Below are 26,042 nucleotides of genomic sequence, written 5' to 3'. Positions count from 1 at the left end.
TCACCAGTTTTGGTCTTTTTTGTTTCAGTCACCCCTATTATGTCGATCTGGTACTTATCTAATTCCTCAGCTAGCTCCATTTCTTTGCCATTCAGGCTTCTTACATTGATAGTACCGATCTTTAACTCTGGTGATGTTGAGTTGGGGTTTGTTTTCAGATTTGTTCCAGTAGCTGACTTTTCGCTGTTCGCCCTGGTTCCCTGGCGAAAACAACGGGGGCCTTGTTTAACCGGGCGACGCCCCAGCCGGCATGAAATTTTGTCATGTTGTACCATCATTTTTTATTTTGGTTTAACCAATAAGAATACAATTTGGTCGGCTAAATCCCAAATTGCCAGCCCATCCTCGTTCGTTCAGTATCAAAGTAGATACCCAACAGGGTGCACCACGAGAAGGTGAGGATTGGACATTAGGTCAGAAGCCCTGGTCGGTTCTCCGCATTCCTTTAAAGGCTATGTGGAGGTCTCCTCTCAGTTATACAGCTTTGACCCTTAAGCACCCCTATAATATTTATTTATTTATATATAAATTTATAATGTTATTCAGTGTAAAATTAATTATTGTATTATTAAATTGATCTCTGTTATGTTTGTTTGAAATAATAAAAAAAAACAGTAGTGAAAAAAATATTTATGCATTGTAACTCACTTGAAGTTAGCTGAGCAAGGGATGCAGCAGAAGGATGTCAACTTGTCGGCAAAACACTTACCATATTTACTCGAAAATAACTCTCCCTCACGTATAATTGGCACCCTTGATTTTACTTTATGAAAAAATACATTAAAAAGTGTTGCATATGTATCGCACACGAAAAATGTTTAAACATGTTCACGTCGAGGCGAAGCGGTAGTAACTCACTCCCTGTGGTTAACAACACGCCATCCCCAACTGTCATTATACTGCAGATGCAAGAAAAACAAGTACTTTTATTGTATCCCTGAATTAGGTATGGTGGCTTTTGCAGTCTGTGTAATATATTTCTCAACAGATAGTGCAATTAGAGAAACTGTAATAAAATGGTGCTAACTAATGAATCAGATGTCCCCTCTCACAGAAACTACACTGTATAGACTCAAGCAAAACCATATGATGCACTGGAAACACAGTATCTAACTAAAAATCCTTGTCCAATTTTTCAATTACATGAAATAAGTGTTTGTTTGATTGCATTTGAAATTCTCTATGTCATTATGACAGATCACAAAGGCTAACTTAAAATAAAATTCTACCACGAACTGAAATATGCCATATAATGCATGTGTGAATTCTTGTGCCAGCTCAAACGAGATAGCTGCTCAAAAGAGAGCAGCTGTCTTCATAGCGGCTCTCTGGTGTAAAACAAAAATTAACTTGTACGTATTGTAACAATTTAAAAAAAGATGGAATAATTTATAAGCGTATAAAAAAGGATATCGCCTGTAAATTGTTGACGTGCCAGCAAAATTCTCGAACGTGCCACCTCTGGCACGCGTACAATAGGTTCGCCATCCATGACTTAGCCTATTGTTATAATTAGATATGTAATCTATTTGGGCTTTTTGCAGAACTTTCTCTTTTCCCTCCTCAGATACTTAGAAGGTCCAAAACGAAGGCATATTTTTCCACCCCTTTGCCGCATACATAACCATGTTCGATATCTTTATCATGTTTGCATACCATAGCCGAACTTTCATACACATTTTTCCCATTCCTCCCTTGATGATTTAGTTTCTCCAACTCTGCATTAGGTGTCATGCCAAGAAGTAATTTTTCCAGGCTCCTGATGCCAAATGAATTCAAGTACAAGCCATCCCTCTTATACAAGTCTTTTCTGTCATCAAACTCATTCCACACATCTAAAAATCTCATTATCATATCTGGGTAGCAAACCTACAATTTTTACTTTCTCACACATTTCTTTCTCGTTTCTTCAAACAGACCTTTCATATCTTCTCTCATACTATATTTGTCACTACTTAAATTATTAGTACCTACCAGAACTACCATCTCTTTTACTTTTCTTTTTTGTTTTTCAATTACATTCATCATATCTTTAATTTTTACCCTCCAGGAAACTATAGACCATACATATCCCCATATGTGTAGTGCAGTTTTTGCTCTGCACTACATATATGGGAATACTAATCTGCAGGAATACTCTCCAGTTAGCTGCCCAAGATTAGTTGTCAAAATCAAAAAACTGACTGCAACCCGAAATCTCGGTTTTAATCAGGTAGAAAGCTAAGGCCATGATTTCGTTTTGATTGAAATTAGAGCAGAAACAACTATGAGGAGAGTGCATCGTGTGTGTTTGATATTTTCCAGCTGCTTGGCTTGTTTTGCATGGTTGAAAAAAGCAACTTCCTAGTAAGGAAAATCCGTACCTCAGTACGAGACTGGCTAACTTCAGCTAAAAAGTCATGAAGTTCTCATATTACTAGATAAGTTTTGAACCCTGGTTTTTCTAACAAAGAAAACTATCTCACTCTCCTCACATCTGCATTAGAAGCATACACTATGGACCACATATCTTATATCTGTGAAGCGCATGTTTGTTGGCTGATTTGTTTGTTTTGCATGGGGAAGAAGAACCTTAATTTCTAAAAAGGAATAAAATTCTAATAATTCTTCTCTCTTTTTTTTTTTTTTTAATCTCATGGTCACAGTTGCTTACAGAGAAAATTTCTCACTGTTTGTTCTAGACGCACAAACCAAATTTCATGTTTTACATTACTTGAAAGGAAAAATAAGAAATGTGGCTATCTTTAAAATACAGAACAGAACATAGAAAATAGTGTATTATTATTATTATTATTATCACTGCTACTACTACTACTACTACTACTAGTAATAGCAGTAGCAATAGTTGTAATATTTTACTAAAAGTGGGATAAAGGGACTCTTTGTTATGTTCATATCAATTTAAAAAAACGTATGGTGCTGTCATAATATAAACTGTATTCTATAATAATAGTACAGTAATAATAACAATAGTTACATAATAATAATATAATATTCTATTATACTCATTCACTCAGGAAGAGCAAATAAAAGTAAGATTAACTATTACGGTTATTATGAAATTTGATTTTTAATGAAAAAGAAAGAAAAGCAGTTACTAAGATATAATTTTTAGAAAAGACTACAGAACGATCCTCAATAAGCCAGCCTGCAGGGTTGGATGGTTGGCATATCTGCTCACCAGACCAAAGGTTTTGGATTCGAATCCAACACAGGGCATGGATGTTTCCGATAGTCTTTCATCTTCATACATACACTATACCAATACGGAATGGGTCACCATTGGAGAAGTAGACCCAGCACTTCCCACAATGGGAGAGGGCTTGAGGAAGATATAGGCTGAATATCATATCAATCCTCAACAGAAGATGCTGATGTTATATCAAAATATTCAAATTTTATTTTGCAGGAAATCCCAGTTTTTATCAGGGAAAACATGCTACAATTAAAAAGTAAATTGTCAAAAAAAAAAAAAAAAAGAATGCGAACTTTTGTTTTTCACTTGCCCCCCCCCCTTTTTTTTTGGTTTTATTTTCAAAACCATTCACTAGACAATTGTTACAAACTTAAATCACTTGGTGAGCATGCTCATACATTTTAGTGTGAAACAGTAGTAAAAGTATAGCTACTTCAAAAATGCTACATATCTAAACTAGCAGTAAATGAATTTTTCAACTGTGCAATGAGTTCTTTGTACTACAAGAAAATACCAGATGATGACATAATAATAATAATAAGAAGAAAATATGTAGTATTTTTGAATGAAATTTTATTTAAAATGTTCTTTTGTTGTATGGTTTTTTCCAAAAAAAAGTTCACATGATTATTTTTTTTGCTATTTTTGACAAATGAACATTGGAAATAATGATAAGAATGACCTTTATGACCTGTGTTGCCTGGAATTTCCTCTATTAGGAAATTCCAAGTCCATATTTTGGTTGTTTCCAAGATATATATTCACTTGACAAGGTGCATTACTCAAAATACTGTGTAAGTTATTTTTGTGCTAATTTCTAAAGTTTGTGTTAATATGATTACTCAGAGATGCACATATAGTTTTACACTATTCTTGTAAAACAATAACAGCATTTGAAATCTCTTTACTATGCAGGAAGAGTGGAGTCAGTTCCAAAATACAAAGGGATTCTATAACTGAAAGCACCTCATATTTTGAATTAGTTCAGTAAAAAAACATCTGGATAAGTATCTTAAGTGCATAGAAAATAGTGCCAGGTTACAAAATGAATGAATAAACATTCTTAAATTCGGTGCTCTTACTCCCTAACCACCCTATCACACTTTTGTAAAACATTAATATCTTATCTACATAAGTCTGTAGTATCTAAGTAAGTAGAAAAAAAACATTAACATTTTAAGACATAAACAGAAATGAGGAAACTCACTGATCAGTGATCAAAATATTAATTTCACTTTGTATAGAATAATAATATTAAAAAAAAAAAAAACTAAATGAAATCTAATTAAATAGATAATACAGAATTACAGAAAGGAACTATATTTTCTAAAATATCTTATTTTTTATTAGTTTTTCATATATGTGCATCATTACAATATTATTTCAATTCTCAGCGGTGAACTGTATGCAGACAAATTTCCCTGCAATGAGTTTTCCCCCGTGAAGAATATTCTACATAATGAATTTACCCGTGATGAAATGTCACTAATGAATTGATGGCAATGAATTTTCTGTGAACCATTGTTTGCTGATGATGTAAAATTGAGGAGGGCAATAGTTGATTCCTGCAAAATGATTTAAATAAATTGGCATTGTGGGCAAAGGACAATGTCAATTTAATGTTGACAAAATATAAGGTAATGTACTTCAGGATGAAAAGATTATATACTCTGTATCACATTGATGATACTGGATTACAGGAAATTGTTGAGGTTAGGAATCTGGGGTTGATGGTGGATAGAGATTTGAAACTCAAAGGACATACTGCAAATGTTGGCAATCTTACTTAGTTAATGTTAGTTAATCTTACTTTTATTTGCTCTTCCTGAGTGAATGAGTATAATAGAATATTATATTATTATTATGTAACTATTGTTATTATTACTGTACTATTATTATAGAATACAGTTTATATTATGACAGCACCATACGTTTTTTTAAATTGATATAGCTCAGAGGATTACTTGGATGTTGAAGAACATCCTTTATAAAGAGGGATGATTATCCCGCTTTATAAAGCTAGGATTTGCCCACACATTGACTACTATGCACAGATTTGGTCACATGCATTTCTTGGGGATCAGGAAGTGGTGAAGGAGATTCAGAGATGCATAACCTCTGAATGTTGATGACAGGTCTGAGGAGGAATACTCTGAAGAGGAATGAGGAGGCCTGAGGAGGAATATCCCTATGAGGATAGACTGAAGGGTTGCAGAATTTAGCTGACAGGCAGAGGAAAGGGGATATGATGGACACTTATAAGTTACTAAAGGGATTCTATAAGATTGACACAAATTTTTTTAAATTTTCAATAAAAAATTTTTAGAACAAGGAGTCACACTTGAAAGTTTCTGAAGAGTATGGTTAGTAAGGGTGTGCAGACTAGGTTCTTTACTTGGAGAATGGTGAATGAGTGGAATGGATTGCCAGAAGTGGTTATGAATGCCCCAACACATTGAATAAGTTTAAGGAGATGTATGATAGGTATTGTGTGAATAACGATGATGACTCTATGGAGATAGCCGTCTAAATAATAATAATAATAAAGATCCAGAGGAAGACCAAGATCTAGTGGACTGATACAGTTAAAAGTGCCTTAGAAGAGAGAAATATAAGATCTGATAATATTGGAGTCTTCAGAAACAAAATTAATTTGGAAGAAAATTGTTGACAGAAAGTTAATAAGTAGTGATGTAACTTTTCACACATAATATTCTGTACATCCCTTGAGGTATAGCTCAGGAATTTGATGATGATAACAAACTTGATGACAGACTATAACTTTATGAAATAGTGAACTGCTTATTTAGTTATGGTGCACCAACAAAAAATTGAAATGAATAAGTGGACCTGAATCCTAAGGATGCAATGCCTATGTCAGGGTTATATTGAATGGGTAGAAATGCATAATCTTCCACAGAATTTTCCAGACAGTTGTGTAAGGCACATCTATGTGTTGTGATAGAGCACATGCACTGCAGGAACTAATGCTGTCATTCATCGCTTTCTGCACAACAGAAGTACCTACTTCATTCGCTTGTTGTGAACTGATTGGTTTGTGGCCTCTGCCAGGTCTAACTCCCAATGATCCATTTCTTCAAAACGACTAATCATTCATTGCAGAACAAACAGAGATAGTGGACCTCATTGACATTTGTTCAGGCTATGAATTCGTGGAGTGCAGCAATAGTATTGCAATTGTTTAGATAGTACAGCTTCATGAGCAAAGCATGCTGGGGCAAGGTTAGTGCCATCAATGTGGATGGTATTAACAACCAGAATGAATGGAAAAATCCTGTGTCCATCTTTTTAAAACCTACTGGCACCTGCTGAGTTGTGTGATATGCAAATTCCATGCATTTAGTGTTTACATCCCCTGGCAGTAAATTTTGGAAAAACTTCTTTTTTTTTTTTTTTTTTTCTCAGATATTGCTTTTACATGATGCACAATGCATTCCTGAAAAGTTTTGCAGCATTTAGATCAATGGATGCCACTCCACAAGGCCTTAAACAGGGATACTTTCATTTTGATCGCCCTATATTATTAAATTAGCACCATACAGGAACAATTCAGTTAATTTTTGCAGAAAAAAAAATAATAATAATACCGACCCATTGCCTGCTGATCACAAAATTCGCTAACCAACATTTTTTTCTTCTTCTGCATCTAAATAATCAAAGTAAGTTGACATCCATTGTGTGTGTGTGTGTGTAATGTGAATCCAACACAAGAAAGTATGTTAGCTTATACATCGTGTGGAAGGGAAGAGAATGTAGAGACCAAACACAGAACTGTCCCAAGTCACTTCAGACCTATCCAGTAAACAGGAAGGTGGTTTCACACCAAGCAGCAAAATTAATCTCCCTAAAGGCATTCACAAAACATCTATATATACCCAGCCTATTGGTTAGAGAGCAGATCTACTTAACTCACTAAACCAACAAGGTTGGCAAATATATCCCAATCTTCAATAAATAAAAACATAAATAAATGAAATAAATTTATAGTAAATAAACACTATCAACCAAATTGGGTTTTTTTTGGGGGGGGGGGAGGGAAGTAATCTGAGATAATACTGCAAATAAAATGTTCTTCTTTCTCATTTGTCAGATGACAGTTTGAGTCCCCTATGAACAAATAAAATATTATTATGTATGTTTATATAACATTCTGTCTTCTTATTGATGCAATTATGACCACATTTCCAGAACTTTTCTGCACTGTTTTCTATAATGTACTGGAAGTGTCTCTGTAGTACATTTGGAAAAATAACAGGACACTGCACCCTTCAATTGGAAAAAAACCAAGTCTGATTCTTGCTGTATGGAATTTTTATATGGGCTCTTCAAATTTAAGGCAAGTTAGCTAATCTCATATGGAGGTAGCAGAGTTTTTTCTCCCAGAAACTCAGGTCTTTCATTCTGGTAGATGTGGTTGATAGATAGCACTGTGTGATGAATAGTAGTAGTGTTGTTGGAGGATTATTCATCATCATCATATTATTATTATTACAGCCTCCATGGAATTGGCAGACTCATCATGGGAGGTTCATTCAACTGACAACAAATTTATAATATTGAATCTTAATATTCTTAACAATCTTTGCATTGACAACATGTTCTGATAATGTGTTCCATTCATCCGTAATTCTCCATGTAAAAAATCCAACTTATTCCTCACACTCTTCTTCACCATGCTCTTACACAACCTCCAGTGATGGTCACTAGTTCTTCCCCTCTCACCTTTTACTCTTTTTATAATCCCCTCTGTATGAATGTGATAAATTCCTCTTACTAACTTAAACATCTCTATCATATTGCCTTTTTTCCTCCTATTCGCTAAACTCTGTAATTTACATCCCTTTAACCATAGCCAATATTTCAAAGTCCCGATATTGAATTAATCACTTGTCTCTGAACCTTCTCCAATGTTTCAACATCACAGTGAAAATTAGGATGATCAAACTGAGCACAACAGTCCAAGTGTAATCTGACCAGCACCTCAATAAATAGAGAAGACAATGAGTAATATGTAGTGGAGTAGTGTGCCTCCTCCATGATAATTCCTTGGACTCCTTAGGGGGGGGGGGTCACATAATAATAATAATAACAACACTATGTACTGGTTATGTTATACAATGACCTATGAATATAAATGAAATATTTCATAATAAAAATTATTTTAGTAAAATCAATTTCCATGAATATAAATGAAATATTTCATAATAAAAATTATTTTAGTAAAATCAATTTCCATGAATATAAATGAAATATTTCATAATAAAAATTATTTTAGTAAAATCAATTTCCATGAATATAAATGAAATATTTCATAATAAAAATTATTTTAGTAAAATCAATTTCCAATTATAAATATTACCTATAATAAAAGCAGTCTGAAACAAACCAGATGAACAAGCAGCTGTGAGAAATCTTAGTAATATATAAACTGTTGAAGAAGGAGAAAAGGCAGTAGAGATCGAAGAAATTAGAAGAAATACTGCAGACAGCATAAATACAGCTTTACGTCCAAATCTGTTAAAAAAAAATTACAAAGCAATTAAATACAATATATTTTTTTTAACATTTTAAAATGAATTAAATTTCAAATAAGGGAAATAGTAAATTTACCATTACATAAAATAAATCCACTATTAGATAAATTAAAAAAATGTAATTACATATGTTTTCTCTATTTCATTTGTACCTTTCACTGGGGTTATAGAGCTATACCGATGCATATGCATTAGGTCATTGCCCAAACACTTGTGAAGCATATGAATCAGTATATGCTCTATAACTACTGTGAATGAGTTGAAAGGTTGGAATGAAACAAAGAAAACAAATGTATTACATTTCTGTAATTTATGTAATAGTGGACATATTTAATTTATACAAAAATGTAAAATGTATAAAGTTAAAATGTATACAAAAATACTGTTCAGAAAAAATTGTTCCAATGTTTTGGGTAGTAGAATTAATACTTACTACTCAGGGAAAATTACTCTGAAGCAATTTTATTATTCTTATTAAGAGAGACTTCCCGGGAGTCAGAGACTCATCAAGGGAGGCCACATACTACATACACACCATCTATCATACTTACTCTTGAATTCATTCACACTGCTTGCACTCACAACATCCAATGACAATCCATTCCAATCATGCACCACCCTCTAAGAGAAAAATCTAGCCCTCAACCCCTTCTTAGCAGTCTTCATTCTCAGCTTCCAAGGATGCTCTCTCCTCCTTTCTCCACCCTCCATAAATTGAAAATTCCATCAACTGAAACTCTGTATGACCCTTTCAGAAGTTTGTAAGTCTCAATCATATCTCCCCTCTTCCTCCTGTTTGCTAGTGTCTGCAGTCTACAAATTCTCAAGCTGTCTTCATAATCAGCATTCCACAATCTGATATCATTTTTAACACTCTCCTTTGTACTCTCTCCAATATATCAAAATCATAATGGAAACCAGACCTGCACACAATAGTTCAAGTGAGGTCTTATCAAGAGGTAAAATAACATCCTTATCTTTACATGTGAATGTTCATTTCAGCATTGCAATTATCTTTTGAGTTGTATTTGCAATCTTTGCCACATGGCTTTTGACTTTCAACTATCTATTAACACTCCATCCCTAGCCTCATCAGTTTCTTCTAGCCTAATCCCACCAATATAATATGACATTGGATATCTAATCAAGCCAAAGTGAATGACTTTATATTTACTGACATTGAACCTGACATCCATTTTTCCGTACCCACAATTCCAGCCTATTCAAATCATTCTGCAAGTACAGACTGTATATTAGCAGCATTCTTGATTACCCTACCTATCTTTGCATCATCAGCAAAAAGCTATATGTCGCTTGTTAGATCTTTCCTAATATCATTAATGTACAGATTAATTAACAGTGGACCACTGATCCTTGTGGTACACAACATGTTACCTTAAATCTTGCAGACTCACATCCCCTGTATACCACTTTTTGATATCTGTCAGTGAGCCATCCTCTTATCCATGGTATTATTCTATAACCCAAACCCATTTTCTACAGTTAATGCAATAGTCTACCATGATATATTCTGTCAAAAGCCATAGCGAAATCCAAAAGTACCATGGTGTATCCATTCCCCATGTCTAGTTCAATGGTAACATTGTTAAAGAATGTGAGCAAGTTGCTAAAACGTGACCTTCCCTTAGTAAACCGATGTTGTTCATTGCAAAGTAAAGATTCACTGTCAATCCATTTCTGAATGCGAGCCCAGACCAATTTTTCCAAAATCTTCACCACCAGTCCTGAGACACTAATTGGCGATAGTTGGATACATCGGTCTTTGCACCACCTTTGTGCAATGGAATTATCGTACATTCCTTCCATTCCTGCAGAATCTTCCTGTTCTGAGACTCATATTAAGCAGCCTGGTCAAAGGAATGGCAAGTTCGGCTGAACACTTTTTTTTTTATCACTCATGCTGATATCCCATCAGTCCTTATTGCTGAATTCTTATTCAACTGGTGCAACAGCTCAAATGAAGATGAAGAAACCTGAGTTTCTTTATCTAGTGAAGAGGTAACGGTGAGCTCAATGTTCTTTTACTTGCAGCATATTGATAGAATTCTTGTGGGTTGTCTTTAGCACACAGAGCGAGTTTCTTTTCATACTCAGACTTTGCTTTCCATAAACAGTTGTGACTATTCTAGCCTGCTGCTTATAACGTGCATATTGGACGTCATGAATTTCTTGCTTAACAAGATTATATATCCATTTGACTCCTACTCTATTTATCCTTCGAACTCTCGGGACATATTATAATATCATGTCATTTAAGTATTGTTTAAATGCTTCCCATGCACTGCCGATATTCTTCCCATCCATCAACCGATTCCATTCTACTGAACTGAGTATAGTCCTCAGTTGGTCAAAATTTCCTGCTTTGTAGTTCAGCATGTAACCTTTTCTGAATGGAACATTCATAAACTTAGACACTTCCCAAGTGAGTGCCGCATGATCGCTGTCACCAACCGGAGGCAGAATAGTTACGTCTTTAACTGAAATGTCCTCTGACACTATAATCAAATCTAACACTCTTTGCCCTCGAGTTTTCTGTCACATACTGATTGAGGAAGTTGTCCCACAACATCTCAATAAATGCATTTTCATTCTTCTCATGAGATTCTAACGCCCCCAATCAATATTTGGATAATTAAAGTCTCCCATTATGATTACTCTTTTCATACTCATCTTTTCTATTTGATGATGCATTTCTTCATCACTAGCAACCGATCCACCAGATCTCTAACAACACACCCCCATTATGTAATTGAACTTGTTAGATTCCACCTCACACTGGATGGCATCAAACTCACTGCCACATGAAATATTGTTAGTAGTAGTACTACAATCATAGGTCTCGACTCTAACTGGATTCAAGTCATTTGATATCATCAGCAGCATGCTCCCTCCTCTCCTATCCTTCCTAAAAATACCATACCCTTGACACTAGATACCAGTTAGTAGGTATCTAGTGTCAAGGGTATGGTCTGATTCTGATAGTCAGGTCTCACTAATATCTACAATCTAAGGTCACAACATATTGACTAAGGCAACAAACTCTATCCCTTTGTTTCTGATACTTCTAGCATTCGTGTAAAGACATAATAATCTACATGTTTATTAAACGTAGATTATTATGTCTACTATTATAATACACAAACCCGAAATCGTTCTCACCTCGTCAACATTTCCATGACAAAGCCCATTCCTGTCATGGAAATGGGCTTTGTCGCTCTTACACTCACATTCACAGCATTCTTTCCTTTATAATTTAGTTTCCCTTACTCTCTGTGTTAGGTCTCATACCAGTTATTAGTTTATATTATAATACTTTAAATAATATAAAAAATGTGTTATAGATTATAACTAAATCATTTTCTATAATAAATTATTAAAAAGTGTCCTAAAACAAGCTCCATAGCTAACTGTCCATTATAATCAACTCTATAGCAAATTATCCACTATTATATCTGTTTTATTTATAGTTTGCTATAGTGAATATTGGCTATAAATGTATGTCTATGTATGTGCATGTATGTGTGTATTTACACATGCACATACACACATTTACAGTCAATTCTCACTATAGCAAACTATAAAGATAAGATAAAATAGTGGATAATTTGCTATATTTTTGATATTTTGAGAGATAACTGCAAGATGCATATTTATACATAGAAGAACTAAATGCAGTGTCATTCCACAATTAACAAGAGTTCAATATCATCTTTCCTATCTTTCACAGTCATCACCTAGCATCTATCATACAGCATGGAAATAACTCATTCCAAAGAAGGGAGTAAGCAATCATCTCAATACCCCTTACCTTAATTCTATCAAAATCATGGAGATCATCAATTTGTAAACCACCTGGGAAGCCACCAATTATCCAGTAATTGCCGACATCGATTTCATAGCAAATTATTTACAGCAGATTGCCTTGCCAACATTATCCATCTATGGACAGAAGCATTGAAAAGTTTACAACAAGAGCCAAATTCTCGTGTCTTTGCTCCAGACATTTCCAAGACATTCGATATGTTTGGAACAGAGGCCTAATTATCAAATTACTGTCCTTGCTGGCTAATGTTTTACAAATGGATTGCCAATTTCCTCTCTGGTCATTCACTACATGAATGGCATGGTGGATTGTTTCCTTTCTTTAGATTTCTCCACCAGCGATGAAGAATCCTTGGGAGCAGGGGGGGGGAGTTTCTATGCTTTCACCGCACTGTTTCTCCTATTCAAAAATGACAGTAACTGATGAATCTCAAATCCCATCCACAGTTTTGCTGTAGTAAAACATCATTTCCCTTGAAGTGCTCAAATATCTCAAGCTGCAAGGTGTTCCATAATTGATTCCTTAAACATTGATCCTTATCATATTCCAGTTAGTGAGGGCAACCTTGTCAACTTCAATGCTTCTAAAATATCATCCTGCATCCCCCCTCCATACAAGAAAGATCTATTTCATCTCATCTTGGAAACGATAATACTGAACCTGCCAAGCCAGATTAGATTACTACTGCTTAGTGATGTACCAACAAAGATTGGTACACCACTCCAACAATTATGTATCTTGTAGTTAGCCCTCAAAATATCAAAAATATAGCAAATTATCCACTATTATATCTGTTATCTTTATAGTTTGCTATAATTGGTGCACCACACCAAACTGATAACTCTTCTCACACACTCGCTGTAATCACTCTCTTAAAAAAAATTCTGTTTATACCTTATGCCTCTTCTACGAGTATTTTCATGCGTGTCATTCTTCTGAACTGCCTACCATTATATCTATACTTTCTCTTAAGCCAATGAACACACAGATAACTAAAGGTCAACATCCATTCACTCTCCAGCTTTTAAATATACCAAACCAACCTTTCATCTTTTCTTTCATTCTGTCTGGTTTTTAGAAGTCTTCCATGCATCATTTTTCCTGTACAAACTCCATTTGTTTGAAAACATATCAATAGATCCTTCTTTCTTCTTAACCCACGTACTTATACACAATACTGATATGCTGTAGGGAGATATTAATTATAGGAACACGAATCGGAAAGAAGAGATAATGTATATTAACAAGGGGAATGAATCTGTAGAGTTTCTGCAGGATAACTATCTAAAGCAGTATGTGATAGAAGCAATGAGAGATTTATCTGTGTTAGATTTGGTAATATCCTCACAGGATGCGGTTGTGAATGAGGTATCAACAGGTGCCACCTGTTGGTGAAAGTGATCATGGGGTATTGGTTTGGAGGGTAGTCAAACAAAAAAAAAGTTATGAAGAAGGTGATATGTGGAACTATAAGGTGGGTGATTATCAGAAGCTCTGTAGTCAATTAGCATCAATACATACCAAGAGTTAAGCAAATAAATAGGAGTAGGAGTGAGATGAATGAACAGTGAAATCAAGCAAGCAGTGTTACAAAATAAGTTGTGGATTAAGTAGAAGACAGTTTGCAGTACAGATGCATGAAGAATATAAAGTGCCAGCCAGAAACGTGACAAGCATGGTCAAGCCAAGGGAATTTTTCTGCTATGTGGCAAGAAAGAGTAAAAACAATAATGGTAGGTTGATGCTGATGGACAGGCAGCAGAGTAACCATAGTAAACGATATAGTGGGATTGTTTAACCAACATTTCATCAGTGTATATCATAGTGGTGTGAATGATGCTGCGAAACATGTAGAAGGGGAGGAAAGAATTCCCATCCTACAGGCATAACAACATGTGGTGAGGCCCCTATCTCTTCCACATATTGTTGTAAGTACTCATGACTGTAAATCCATGTGCGTGTGTATGTGTTCACAGGGATGGTCTGCTTGTTCTGAGGAATAAAAAAACCTGAGTTTCTGGGTAAAAAAACTCTCTACCTCCATATCGGCTAACTCACCTTTAGTCGAAAGAGACCGGATAAAGGTTTCTCATGTCATGGACAGGAATCGAACCTTAGTCTTTTTGACCAAAGGGCTTTGTCTGTACCAACTGAGCTATGGAGACTCCTGAGGCAAGAATTAGGAGAAATAAAGGTGCAAGAAATGGAAGAATTGAATCAAGTGTTGCATAGGATAGGTGTTAATAAGGATGTGGGAATGGATGACATATCACCATGTATTTTTAAAGAATATGGAAAAGAGTTAGCCATGCCTTTGTCCTAGTTATTTAATGAGATTCTTATAGTGGGTAAAATTCCTAAGGTGTGGAAAGAAGACAAAATAATATCTCTCTCTCTCTCTCTCTCCACAAGCATGGTTTGAGAACAGAAGTTTCCAATTATATACTGGTCTATATATTTGTAATTGTGATCAAAGTGTTGGAAAAATTGGTTAGAAATAGAATACAGGATTGGGTTGATGAATATAAGATTCTCTATGATGGTCAGCATGGGTTTGTGAAGGGCAGGTCTTGTTTTAGCAATCTACTTATGTTTTATGATAAGGTGACAAATGTGTTGGATAAGGGAGAATCATATACAGTGATATTCTTGGTGCAAAAGCATTTGATAGATTACCACATGATAAGTTGGTGTACAAGCTGCAGAGGAAGGAATAAATAGCATATTGGTTAGATGGATCGCAGATTGGCTCTCTAAACAATACCAGCAAGTTGTGTATGATGGAGCTGCGTCTCAGAAATGGAAGGTAAGCAGAGTTGTACCTAAAGATTCTGTTCTTGGGCCCCCTACAACTTAACTTGTTTGTTACTGATATTACACGAGGATTGACTGAGGATCCTCAAATTTTTCCCGATGATGCAAAGTTAGGTAGAATTATCAGGAGTAGTGCTGATGTTAATTCTCTACAGGAAGATTTGAATAGACTTTTTAGCTTGGACAAATGAGTGGGGTTGCAGTTTTAATGTTAAGAAACTGCAAGGTGCTACACTTTGGGATACAGAGATATAAGGCTACATACTGTATTGGTGGAGCTGTACTTCAGGAAGTAGATGAGATTCAGGATCGTGGAGTGATGGTGAACAGTGGACTGAAGCTCCAAAAGCACATTGCCAGTGTTGCAAAGACTGCACATCATATTGCTACTATGAATAAAAGTACATTGACATGTAGGGATAAGGAGGTGGTGGTGCATCTATATAAGGCATTAGTCAGACCACATGTGGACTATTGTGCTCAGATTTGGTCACCTAGTTTTCATTGTGATGTGGCAACACTAGATAGGGTCCAAAGATGAACCAAAGTGATATCAGGATTCTGTAGTGTTGGTAATGAAGAGCGTTTGAGAGAATGTGGATAACATAGGTTCGTAGATAGGAAAAGAGATATGATAGAGACCTTCAAGTTACTTAAAGGATTCTATCAGATTAATACAGAAGAAATTATAAAAAGAGTGGATGTTAAGATTGGAGAAATGAGAGGCCATCCTTGAAAGTTATATGGAGATGTAGTGAAGTAGGGAATGAAGAGTGGATTTTTTATGTAGAGAATTGTTAGTGAGTGGAATGCATTGCCTGAGTGTATGTAAATAACTCCAAAGCTCATTATGATAAACATGTTGCTGGTTGAGTGAGCCTCTCACAATGAGTCCATAGAGATTACCAAATAATAATAATAATAATTTGAAGAGTATAAGTGAGGTTAATGCATAATTTGATACATATGCTAGTTGAGAAAGATAGCCAACTATGAATCTACTGACTCCATAGTCTGTTAATAATAATAATATAATAATAATAAACAATCCATGATATGTGCATGATAATTATCATGTTTTGTAATAACACTAACAAATTTTTAAAAAAATTATTTTTTTTTTGTATTTATCATTTCTATATCACGTACTCATATATATGTATCACTGCCATTTTTAAAGGAAGTAAAATTAAAATTTTTATATAAATATAAAATTTTAATAAAAAAACGAAACATGATATTTATTACAAAAAGTAGACTGTTTTTTCTTCTGCTTGTAAACACCTTCTACAGTTTCTTGATAAGAAGGCAGTATACTAGAATTCCATCTTCCTCAGAATCACTTTTCCCATAGTTGCCATGATCTCTCATTATGCTCATCACTTACGGTACCCAAGTTATTTGGGAAGAAATCCAGATATAAATCAAGGCAATGCAGCACACAATCTCACATATGACAGGTTGTATAATTTATAGTATGACATTATGATGTGTGAATATTATAGTACCTTAACTCCTCATTCATAATATTGACAGCATTTATCATCATTAGACTTGGCATTACCATGGAAGTTCAAACAAACAGACTTTAAGGCTAACTATACTGATTTTTTTATACTTCATTTAGTTTGTCATCAAATTTGTGTCTTTCATGATTGTCCATATTTCTTGGGAATATATTCTTCAAATAAATAAATGCTTTATTGTTCTTATTTAGAGATTTGACAAAAGTTTTCATTAAGAACCATTTATTTTTGTTTATTTTTTGGACTCTGTATAATATGAACAATTTCAATGCAACATTAATGCACTTTTTTTTTTTAATAGTGGATGACAGGTAAAAAATAACATTTATAATCTTTGTGACAAAATACTGGACATTTGTGCAAAGGACAAATTTGTATAAGTGCCATTGTATAAATGTAATTTTGACAAGGTGAAATAATTCTCAATCAGTAGTCACTGATCAAATTCTCTGTCATAAAATGACTGCCTGAACACATCCTATATATTAAGTTGTGCAATACAAATATGTGTAATAATGGAGCATTGCTTATACAATAAGCAATGCTCCATTATGCATCAAATACATAATACACAGACTACTTCATTAATTTTTTAAAGGAAACCTTTTAAAATATAAACTAAATAATTACCTATCTGATATTATTCCACTGATAACAGCACCAACAAGGACTCCTGCCATGAAGAATGATTCAGATGCAGATTTTATCCAACTCAAATTACAAACAAGTCCAAACTGAAAAAAATGTATGAATCATTCAGTTATTTATTCATTTAGCTTATGGCATCTCATACAAAATTATATGATTTCAAACATATACACATATACAAAACTTAAAAGATTTAAAAAATTACAAAATGAGAAAATAAATGAAATTTTCAGATCTAAATTTTGCAGCCACTGAATTGCCTCATGAGAAGTAGTAAGAAAGCCTCTCTTGCTTGTAACGCGATAAATCATCTGATTTTCATTTGATCACAATCGCATGCTGGAGAAATCTGCATTTCCCATTTGTGGAGCAAATAACTGCATCAACCATGACTGCTCTTTACTCTATTGAGGGTAACCAATCATAATCATACAGTCAGTAGGTCATTCAATAATCATTCAGTCAGGCATATGTAACATGAAAAACAAAATTCAAGTGTGTATTGACAAAACATGAATTTTATCCTTGTGGAATTATCAGTGATTCTAATCACCAGTGTTTTATAAAAATGTAGTACAAACAACCTGAAAGGCAGTTTAAACTGGATAGCAAAATATTTAAAATCAATATTAGAAAAGATTGCATAGCAGAAGAGTGAAAGAAGAGATAGTGATTGTATTGCCTAGATAGAAAATACAGAGTTGAGGAGAAGAGTAGAAATAATGAATAACATGATACAAGAATACATAAGAACAGAAGTGTCCAGAATATATGGATGCTTTGAGTGCATTTGATTATTATTATACAGGTATCTCCATGGAGTCAGAAGACTCATTATGGGAAATCCATTTTTCACAAAACACTTATTATACATCTCCTTAAACTCATTCACTGATGAAGCCCACAACCACCTCTGGCAACCCATTTACCATCCTCCAAGCAAAAAAAATGTAGTCCTAACACCTTTACTAACCACACTATTACACAACTTCCACTGGTGACCTCATGATCTCTCCCTTCTTGTTATGCTGAAAAAAAAGTCTTCAGTGTCAATCCCATAAAAGCCCTTTAATAACTTAAATGCTTCTATCATGTTTCCTCTTTGTTGCCTATTAGCTAATTTTTGAAGCCTATAGCCCATCAATCTATTCTCATAGGGAGCATTCCACAGATCTGCCACAATCTGTCAGTCACCTCTGGATCCTCTGCACAACTTCATCCCCACAGAATCCGGGAATCCAGATCTGTGCATAGTAGTCCAGATGTGGCTTTATTAAAGCCTTATATAGGGGAACAATAATCTCTCTTTACCTGCTTGTTAGTGTTCTTCAACAACCTATAATCTGATGTGCTGTTTTGGTTATCTTTGCAATATGCAAAGGTAACCAAAAGTAACCAATATGCCCTTTAAACTTCAATTCTGTCCTCCTCAGTTACCTGCAGTTCAGTTTCATCAATATAGCACAGAGCTCATAATCTCTTCTTCCCCAAGTCAGCATCATCAGCAAACAACTGAATATTTCCTGTCCATTCATTTCCTATATCTTGATATATAAATTAAACAACAGAGGACCAAGTACCAAGCCCCATGGTATACCACCTGTCACTTGTCTTCTCCTGGACTCAACTCCTCCATAAATCACTCTGATATCTGTCCATCATCTACTCTTTAAAAAAAAGTTCATTTTCCCAAGGAGAGGCACCTGGGGAAAATTATAGCACACAGTTTGCTAGAAATGGATTACATCTTTTAGATTTAGATTCAGATTTTAGAAATGGACTACAAACAGATTGCGAGCCTGGTTGGCCGAGTGATTAGTATAACTGCTCTCCAGCCAAAAGGCTGTGGGTTCGAATCCCACCATGGTTATGGATGTTTGTAATTGTGAAAATACTAGTGGTGGAAGCAGAGAGTTGTGGAGCGGGTGCCCTCCCTCGATGAGTCCTTGGACTCCTTGGAGGTGTCATGTAATAATAATAATAATAATCTAACGATACAAGGATGCATAGATTTGAGATTGAGAATGTTAGGACAGGAAAACTGAAGTTTTCAAGATAGCAACGTATGGTCTTGTGTGAGAATAGTAGCTGGAAGATGGGAGTATATATAGTGTATTATGGAACCAAGTAGTCTGGGGAGAGTAATAATAGTATGGAAATACTGATAATGCACTAGATTTTTAGTATACAAATACAAGAAGTAAGAAATAAAGGGAATGAATTTGTAGCAATCAGAGACACTGTCTGTCAAAAGATTATTGCTATTAATGAAATGCAGTTGGCAGAATGAGATGTCCTGACAGAATTAAGGATATAGCATATTTCAGAGACATAGGGAGAGTAAATGGATGAAGTGTTCTGTATAATAAGTAATGAATTGCTTCTTGGGATAGAGAATAGGGAGATAAAATAGCACTGATGATTTTGGGAGTATATGGTGTGAGGCAGAGATGGACGGGATGTTGCTACAGATTAGGAAACAGGGAGTGATGAGCGGGAAATGTTTAAGCTAATAGTTTGGCAAGTGCACGTCATGTAATCATTATGGAAGATTTTAACTACAGCAATACAAATTGGGCAGAGAAAACAGCATACATTATTAATGGAATTGAATTTCTGGAATTCTTTAAGGACAAATGTCTTAGGCAGCATGTGGTCGAGTGAACACAAGGATCAAAAGTTTTGGATTTAGTCAGAGGATCAGATTGTGACTGAGATGACATACTTGGAAGATTAATAGGAATGCTAAAATAATCAAGGAGAAAGGTATTTATGTGGAATTGTAAAGCAAATTATTATAACGGATTTAAAAATCAGTTTGGGACAGTACCATAGAAGAATTTGGAGGCAGAAAGATCCAGAATTAGCTAAGAAATATTTGGCAGTGGTAATGATCGACTGCATAACTCAAGTGAAAAATATGAGGCAATTTGGAATAAAGCAGATAATGTGAGAAATCAAACAAGAATTAAAAATGAAAAAAAAAAAAAAAAACTAGTATAGCAATGAACATGAAGCTGAAATAAAAGGAGATAGCACTACAATCCAAGAAAAACCCCAAAGAGTTATTTCATTATATAGCCAGTATGAAGAGAAATGATCATGGATGAAGTACTAAGACTGCATCATGATCATTTTAGTGGGATATTTCATCCTGGTAAAGCACATTTCATTCTTAGAAGGATAGAGAAGATTGAAGGTTTGGAAATGCATGAAAAGGGTGGAGTTCAAATACTAAGCACTCTACATTTCAGTAGGGTGTAGAAGTAGATCTGATTTTGTCATATGTTTTAAGGAAAATGTACTAAGGAACTGACAGTGCAATAGACCTAGCTGTTTAACAAAGTCTTGCAAGCAGAAAATAGTGGCATCAATAGTGTAGTAGTAGAATAGTTTGAATTTCTCCAGTAGTTAAGATTTTTGAAAAATTAGTAAGAGTTCATAAGCAGAATTGGGCAGATTAGGGTAGCATTATTGATAAGGTTAGCAAAGATTTATCAATGGACACTCTTGTATAAGTAGTCCGGTTGCCTTTTAAATCAGAAATCAAAATATGCCATATACTATCATTTTTTGGATTTTGCAAAGTATTTGACAGGGCACTACATGATAAGTTCATATTTAAGTTGCAATATGGATTCAGATATCAGGTTAGTGAATTGAAATCAGCTATCCGACAGATATCAAAAAGTTTTTTTGTGTGTGGGGGATCACAATTGCTGTTTAACCTTTATAATAATGAGAGTCATGAATTTGCAAAGAGATATTCATTATTTGCAGGTGATGTGAAGCTCAGAAGGGCTATTAGTCATGGTCAGGGGTTGACAAATTAAGCAAAATCCTAATTGCCATGAAAAAAGATTTTACTTCCCAAATCCTCCCCACGCTCATTTATTTTTTTAATGATATGTCCCAATAAGTCAACAAGAGGTCCATGAAGTGATTGGTGGTGCTGTATTATTGTTTGGAGAACATTTCCTTTGTATAAGAATCATTCCAAGAAGAAGTCAATAAACGATAAGAATGGGCAAAACATTAATTAAAGATGCCAAGAAATTATATTCTTGGTTTAATCCTTTATCAAGCAAACAAAGTTTGCTCCTGAAGTATTTTCAGGACCGAGCAACTTAGCTAATGACTTCATATCACTTGCTGTAGTATCCCATAATGCAAAGCACATATCCTTACATGTATAATGCTATGCATTATGGGAAGGGTCACTACTCAGACCGGTTTCGACATTTATTGAGGTGAAAAAGTAAAGGGTTGCTCATCATAGGCCTAGAATAGTTAGTATAGGGGTGCAAGAGAAGCCTGATAGTAGGAGAAAGAAAAGACAGATAGATAGCATGAGAAATAGAGAAAAGGCCTCAGCTCTTTTATATTATCATATAGCCAAAGGCTATCAGTTTTTCCTTTTTCACCAATCTCATACAGATAAACAACCAAAAGCCTAATTGAAATTAATGCACAAGGATTACTGATGCCCCATTTGAGTTAACTGCCTTGAGTTGGCCTTCTCAGTCTGGAATTTCTCTCCAGTCATCCCTATAATTGACTATAAGACCACATTGAATAAAGAAGATGGAACTATTTAAAAAAACCCTCTCATAGCAAGAATAGACAGAATTTTATCTCCCCTTGGTGAATAATACATAATGTGGATGGTCTACACCATCTAGTCATAAATTTGATATCTCCTACAATGCTTCTTTCTAAATACAAAAATCATCTGACTGAACAATAAAATTTCCACAATGCAATATTATCAAGCATTTGGGTGTCATATTGCTGGTTTTCAAATCCATGTTTCTTTCTAACCTTCCATAAACGGTATTTTAATTCATTAATTATAAAAATCAAAATTCTCTTCCCACTGCTTATAGGTGGTGGATATTGCAAAAAAATAACCTGCTCTGTTATAAGTAATGGAATGCCCAATACATTACATAATCTGTTCCAAATATGAAGGGCAAGGGGACAGCTGTAGAATGCATGTTCTACTGTTTCCAACTGGTAACAGATGTCACAGATTGGATCTCTGATGTTGAAATACCTCCATTTGATGGTGTTGACTGGAAGACGTCCATATGAGATTCTCCAAGCAAGATCCCGCCTGTTAGGGTATCCTTGGAACTTCCACAAATTGTGAAACAAAGTATTGTTGTCAGTACCCAACTGTGGAATTTCGTGGTGAAAGAGATTAAAGATTTCTTTATATCAAATTTTACTTTTTTTAATGGAAAGAATGTCAATGCCAGAATGTTTTAGCAGTCTTAAAGTTAAGCATAAAGTGTTGTAATATTCAGGAACAATTTCATCTTTTGGACCTTTATAATCATTAACTCCAAACAGGGGAAGATGAAAACCTATACAATATAGGAGAAGGTCTGCACATGTGTGATTGGTCTGTAATATTTATTATGCACAACTGAGTAGGAAAGATTATGGTTTTGAGTACTATGGCTTTAGAAGAAAAGGAATGTGGCCCTATTTTCCAGTCTTCTAACATTTCTATGTTCTTGTATATAAGTTCTTGGACTGGTAATATTGGGTAAGTGGAGAACAGAATTCCAAGTATAATGAGGAGGTTCTCTCTTAGGGATTAGTCCAAAAGGAATGCCTCCAAGATCCCACTTTCCAAAAACTTTTAATTTTGTCTTGACTGCATTACTAGTTAATCCACTGATCTTGCTGAATTTTTCCAAAATACCAAAAATAATGATTCCACATATATATTATATGTGGAATCATTATCCTTCAAGATGCCCACTACATTATGAAATATGCTAATACCTTATTTTCCTTCATAGTTGAAGGACTGTTATTCCTCACACAGCATGTGTATTGTCAACTTCCTGTAAGAATGGTTCAAGAACCAATGCAAAAGAGCAATGGACTAAGAGAGCAACCTTGCTTTACTCCTTTTTGAATTTTGACTGGGTCTGATAGGAACCCATTAACTAGGAGGTGGGTAGTTGAATTGGAATAAGCTCCTTTGATAATGGGTAGCAGCTTTTCACCTATACCAATCTGCTGGAGGATGTGGAATAGAAAGAGATGCCGGACATTATCAAATGCTTGAGTAAGGTCTACTGATAGCACTACTATCAACTGCTTTTTCATGTTAACTAAGCGGATTTGATCACGTAGCAGAAATAGATTAAATTCTACTGCTCCACCTGGTACTCAATACGCCTATGTGCTTTAATTATGTATCTTATTCCCACTTTGAGCCTGTTATTGATAATGTGAATAGTTAATATTAGATAGAGAAATAGGTCTGAGGCTGCTGATTAAGATGTAATCTCTATTAGGTTTTGGAGTAAGGACAGTATGGCTTTCTACAAATTCACTTGGTATGTGTCCTGATGAGAGAAAGGAATTAAATAGTATAACTAGAATGGGAAGAATAAAATCCCAGGTATTGTGATAAAGTTCTATCCCTAGACCATCAGGTCCTGGGGATTTTCTTGTCTGGCATTCTTTATAGGCTGTGGTAATTTCAGATGCTGTGATGGATGCCGTAAAGCCCATCTTGGATATGAACAGGAAAGCCATTAATGTTCCAAGAGTTATAATTTCCAACAGTGCTATTGTCTTCTAACAGATTTTTGTAATGTTTTTGAAAGGAGTCAAAGATGTCTTGAGTCGTAGACATGTCTTCTTCATAACGCAGATTTGAGTGATAGTCCTTTCTTTACAAAATTTAGTGAATTGTCTATTGAAGAATGCAACTGAAGGGCTGTCTGCTAGGTGCTGTTGTGTTCTTATCTTAAAATTTCTTTCTTCTACTTGTTTCTGCTTTTCCACTTCTATCTCTATGTTAATGTTTCTAATGATGTTGCTACATTCTATACCATTGCATTGGTTTGTTATGAATCAGCTTCTCTCTTTGTACAAGTCTTTCAACTTTTTCCTTTTGAGGAGAGCCTGTTCCTTTCCCCATTCTATCATATTATGTTTTACTGCCTGTTTGGATTTTAACCACATATCCCAATTCCAGGTAACATTATTCCAATTTGAATATAGGGTTTGGAATTTGGTTGAAAAGGTCAACTGAAAATTTGGTGCAAGTCTCCATGGTCTGGAACAGATCTCTACTTTTTCCATGCAGTGGAACTTAAGTAGAACTGGACTATAATCTGTCAAGATGTTTGAATTATCCTATTTATAAGGGAAGAAGAGATATAAATTTGATCAATACAAGCACCAATACCTTGATTCATGTACGTGTAAGCTTGGAGATTAGGATCGCGAATCCTCCATATGTCTACTAGTTGAGCATTGTCGAGACGTTTTAAACTATGCATATCCCACTTTTCCACTCCTGGGATGTCCTCCTATTTTGTCTAATGTGGGGTTTTCAATACAATTCCAGTCTCCAGTTGCTATGATGTAGTGGGCACTGTATAAATGTGGTTCCAATTCCTGGAAGAATTTGTGTCTAAGTGTTCCATCAGATTGAGCATAAACATCTATAAATCTTATTATACATCCACAGTATTTCCAGTCTATTGTCAAGATTCTCCCTTCTGCATCCCTTTGAATATTACAAAATGATCCAAGGAGGTGGGGGGGGGACCAAGAATAAGAACTCCAGTCCTGTTAAATCTTCCAACACTCCAATAAGAAAGAAGTGGATATCTATCTGTTAAAATTTTTATATCTTTATATCTGCAGAAGCATGTTTCTTGGAGAAACAAAAACCTAATATTATGGCATAGCATAAGTTTCCATACAGTTTCTTATTTAATTTGCCTGTGTAATCCTCATATATTTAATGAGGCAATACAGAAAGGAGATGCTATGATTAATGAAGTGTCACTGGTAAGACTTCAACTTCTAGATTTTGGATGAACCCGATGAGGTCTTCAATCTGTGAAGGAGAAATTGTGTGATCTGCTTCTTGTAAACTGTTTTCTAGTTTTTTACACTTGCTTTCCATTATTTCAATTTCATGCCTATTGTTCTTGATTTGGAAGCTAGTTATTTTCTTTTCATGTAAGTGATAATCATACTGAGAAAACTTTGAATCAGTAAACTTTATTAGATTTTCTTTAATTGTATCTCTTGCTTTTCCTTTACTAGCATGAGAAGGTTCCTCATAGTCTATAAACTCTTCTGAGCCTGAAGAGTTTTCATTTGATGATCCACAGTCTTCTCCATCTTTACATTTTTTATTACCTCTTTTTCTTTTAGATGTAGTTCCTTTTTTTTAATTTTTTGTGTTTATCCTCAATTTTTTTTTTTATTAATTCATCTTTCCTTTTTGATGATCTTGTCTACATATTAAGTTCTTTTAGTTGTCTTATTTGTTTTTCTGTTTCTTCTCTGGTTTCTCCTTGTAGAACAGTTTCAAGTTTTTGCATTTCATTTTGTACCTTTTTTCAACTGATGTTCCATCAATATTTGACTAGAAAAGTGGTTTTTGATGATCTGGATTTTGGGATTAATTT

At 34.7% G+C, this 26,042-nt stretch overlaps 1 protein-coding gene across 1 annotated transcript in view; it reads right to left on the bottom strand.

Moving 5' to 3' along the window:
• Positions 1 to 26,042, bottom strand: part of LOC150107348 (organic cation transporter protein-like) — a 313,584-nt gene that overhangs the window by 260,948 nt on the left and 26,594 nt on the right. The window contains exons 3-4 of the mRNA XM_090391822.1: positions 17,566 to 17,669; positions 8,577 to 8,731 (exon numbers count right to left, since the gene is read on the bottom strand). Coding sequence (XP_090247948.1) covers positions 8,577 to 8,731; positions 17,566 to 17,669 — 259 coding nt within the window. The remainder of the gene's footprint in view (positions 1 to 8,576; positions 8,732 to 17,565; positions 17,670 to 26,042) is intronic.

The sequence above is a fragment of the Typopeltis vanoorti genome, chromosome 4 (assembly GCF_054136105.1).
Source record: "Typopeltis vanoorti isolate ZY-2024b chromosome 4, IOZ_Tvanoo_1.0, whole genome shotgun sequence".
Lineage (NCBI taxonomy): Eukaryota > Metazoa > Arthropoda > Arachnida > Uropygi > Thelyphonidae > Typopeltis > Typopeltis vanoorti.
This window is presented reverse-complemented; position numbering and strand designations above follow the sequence as displayed.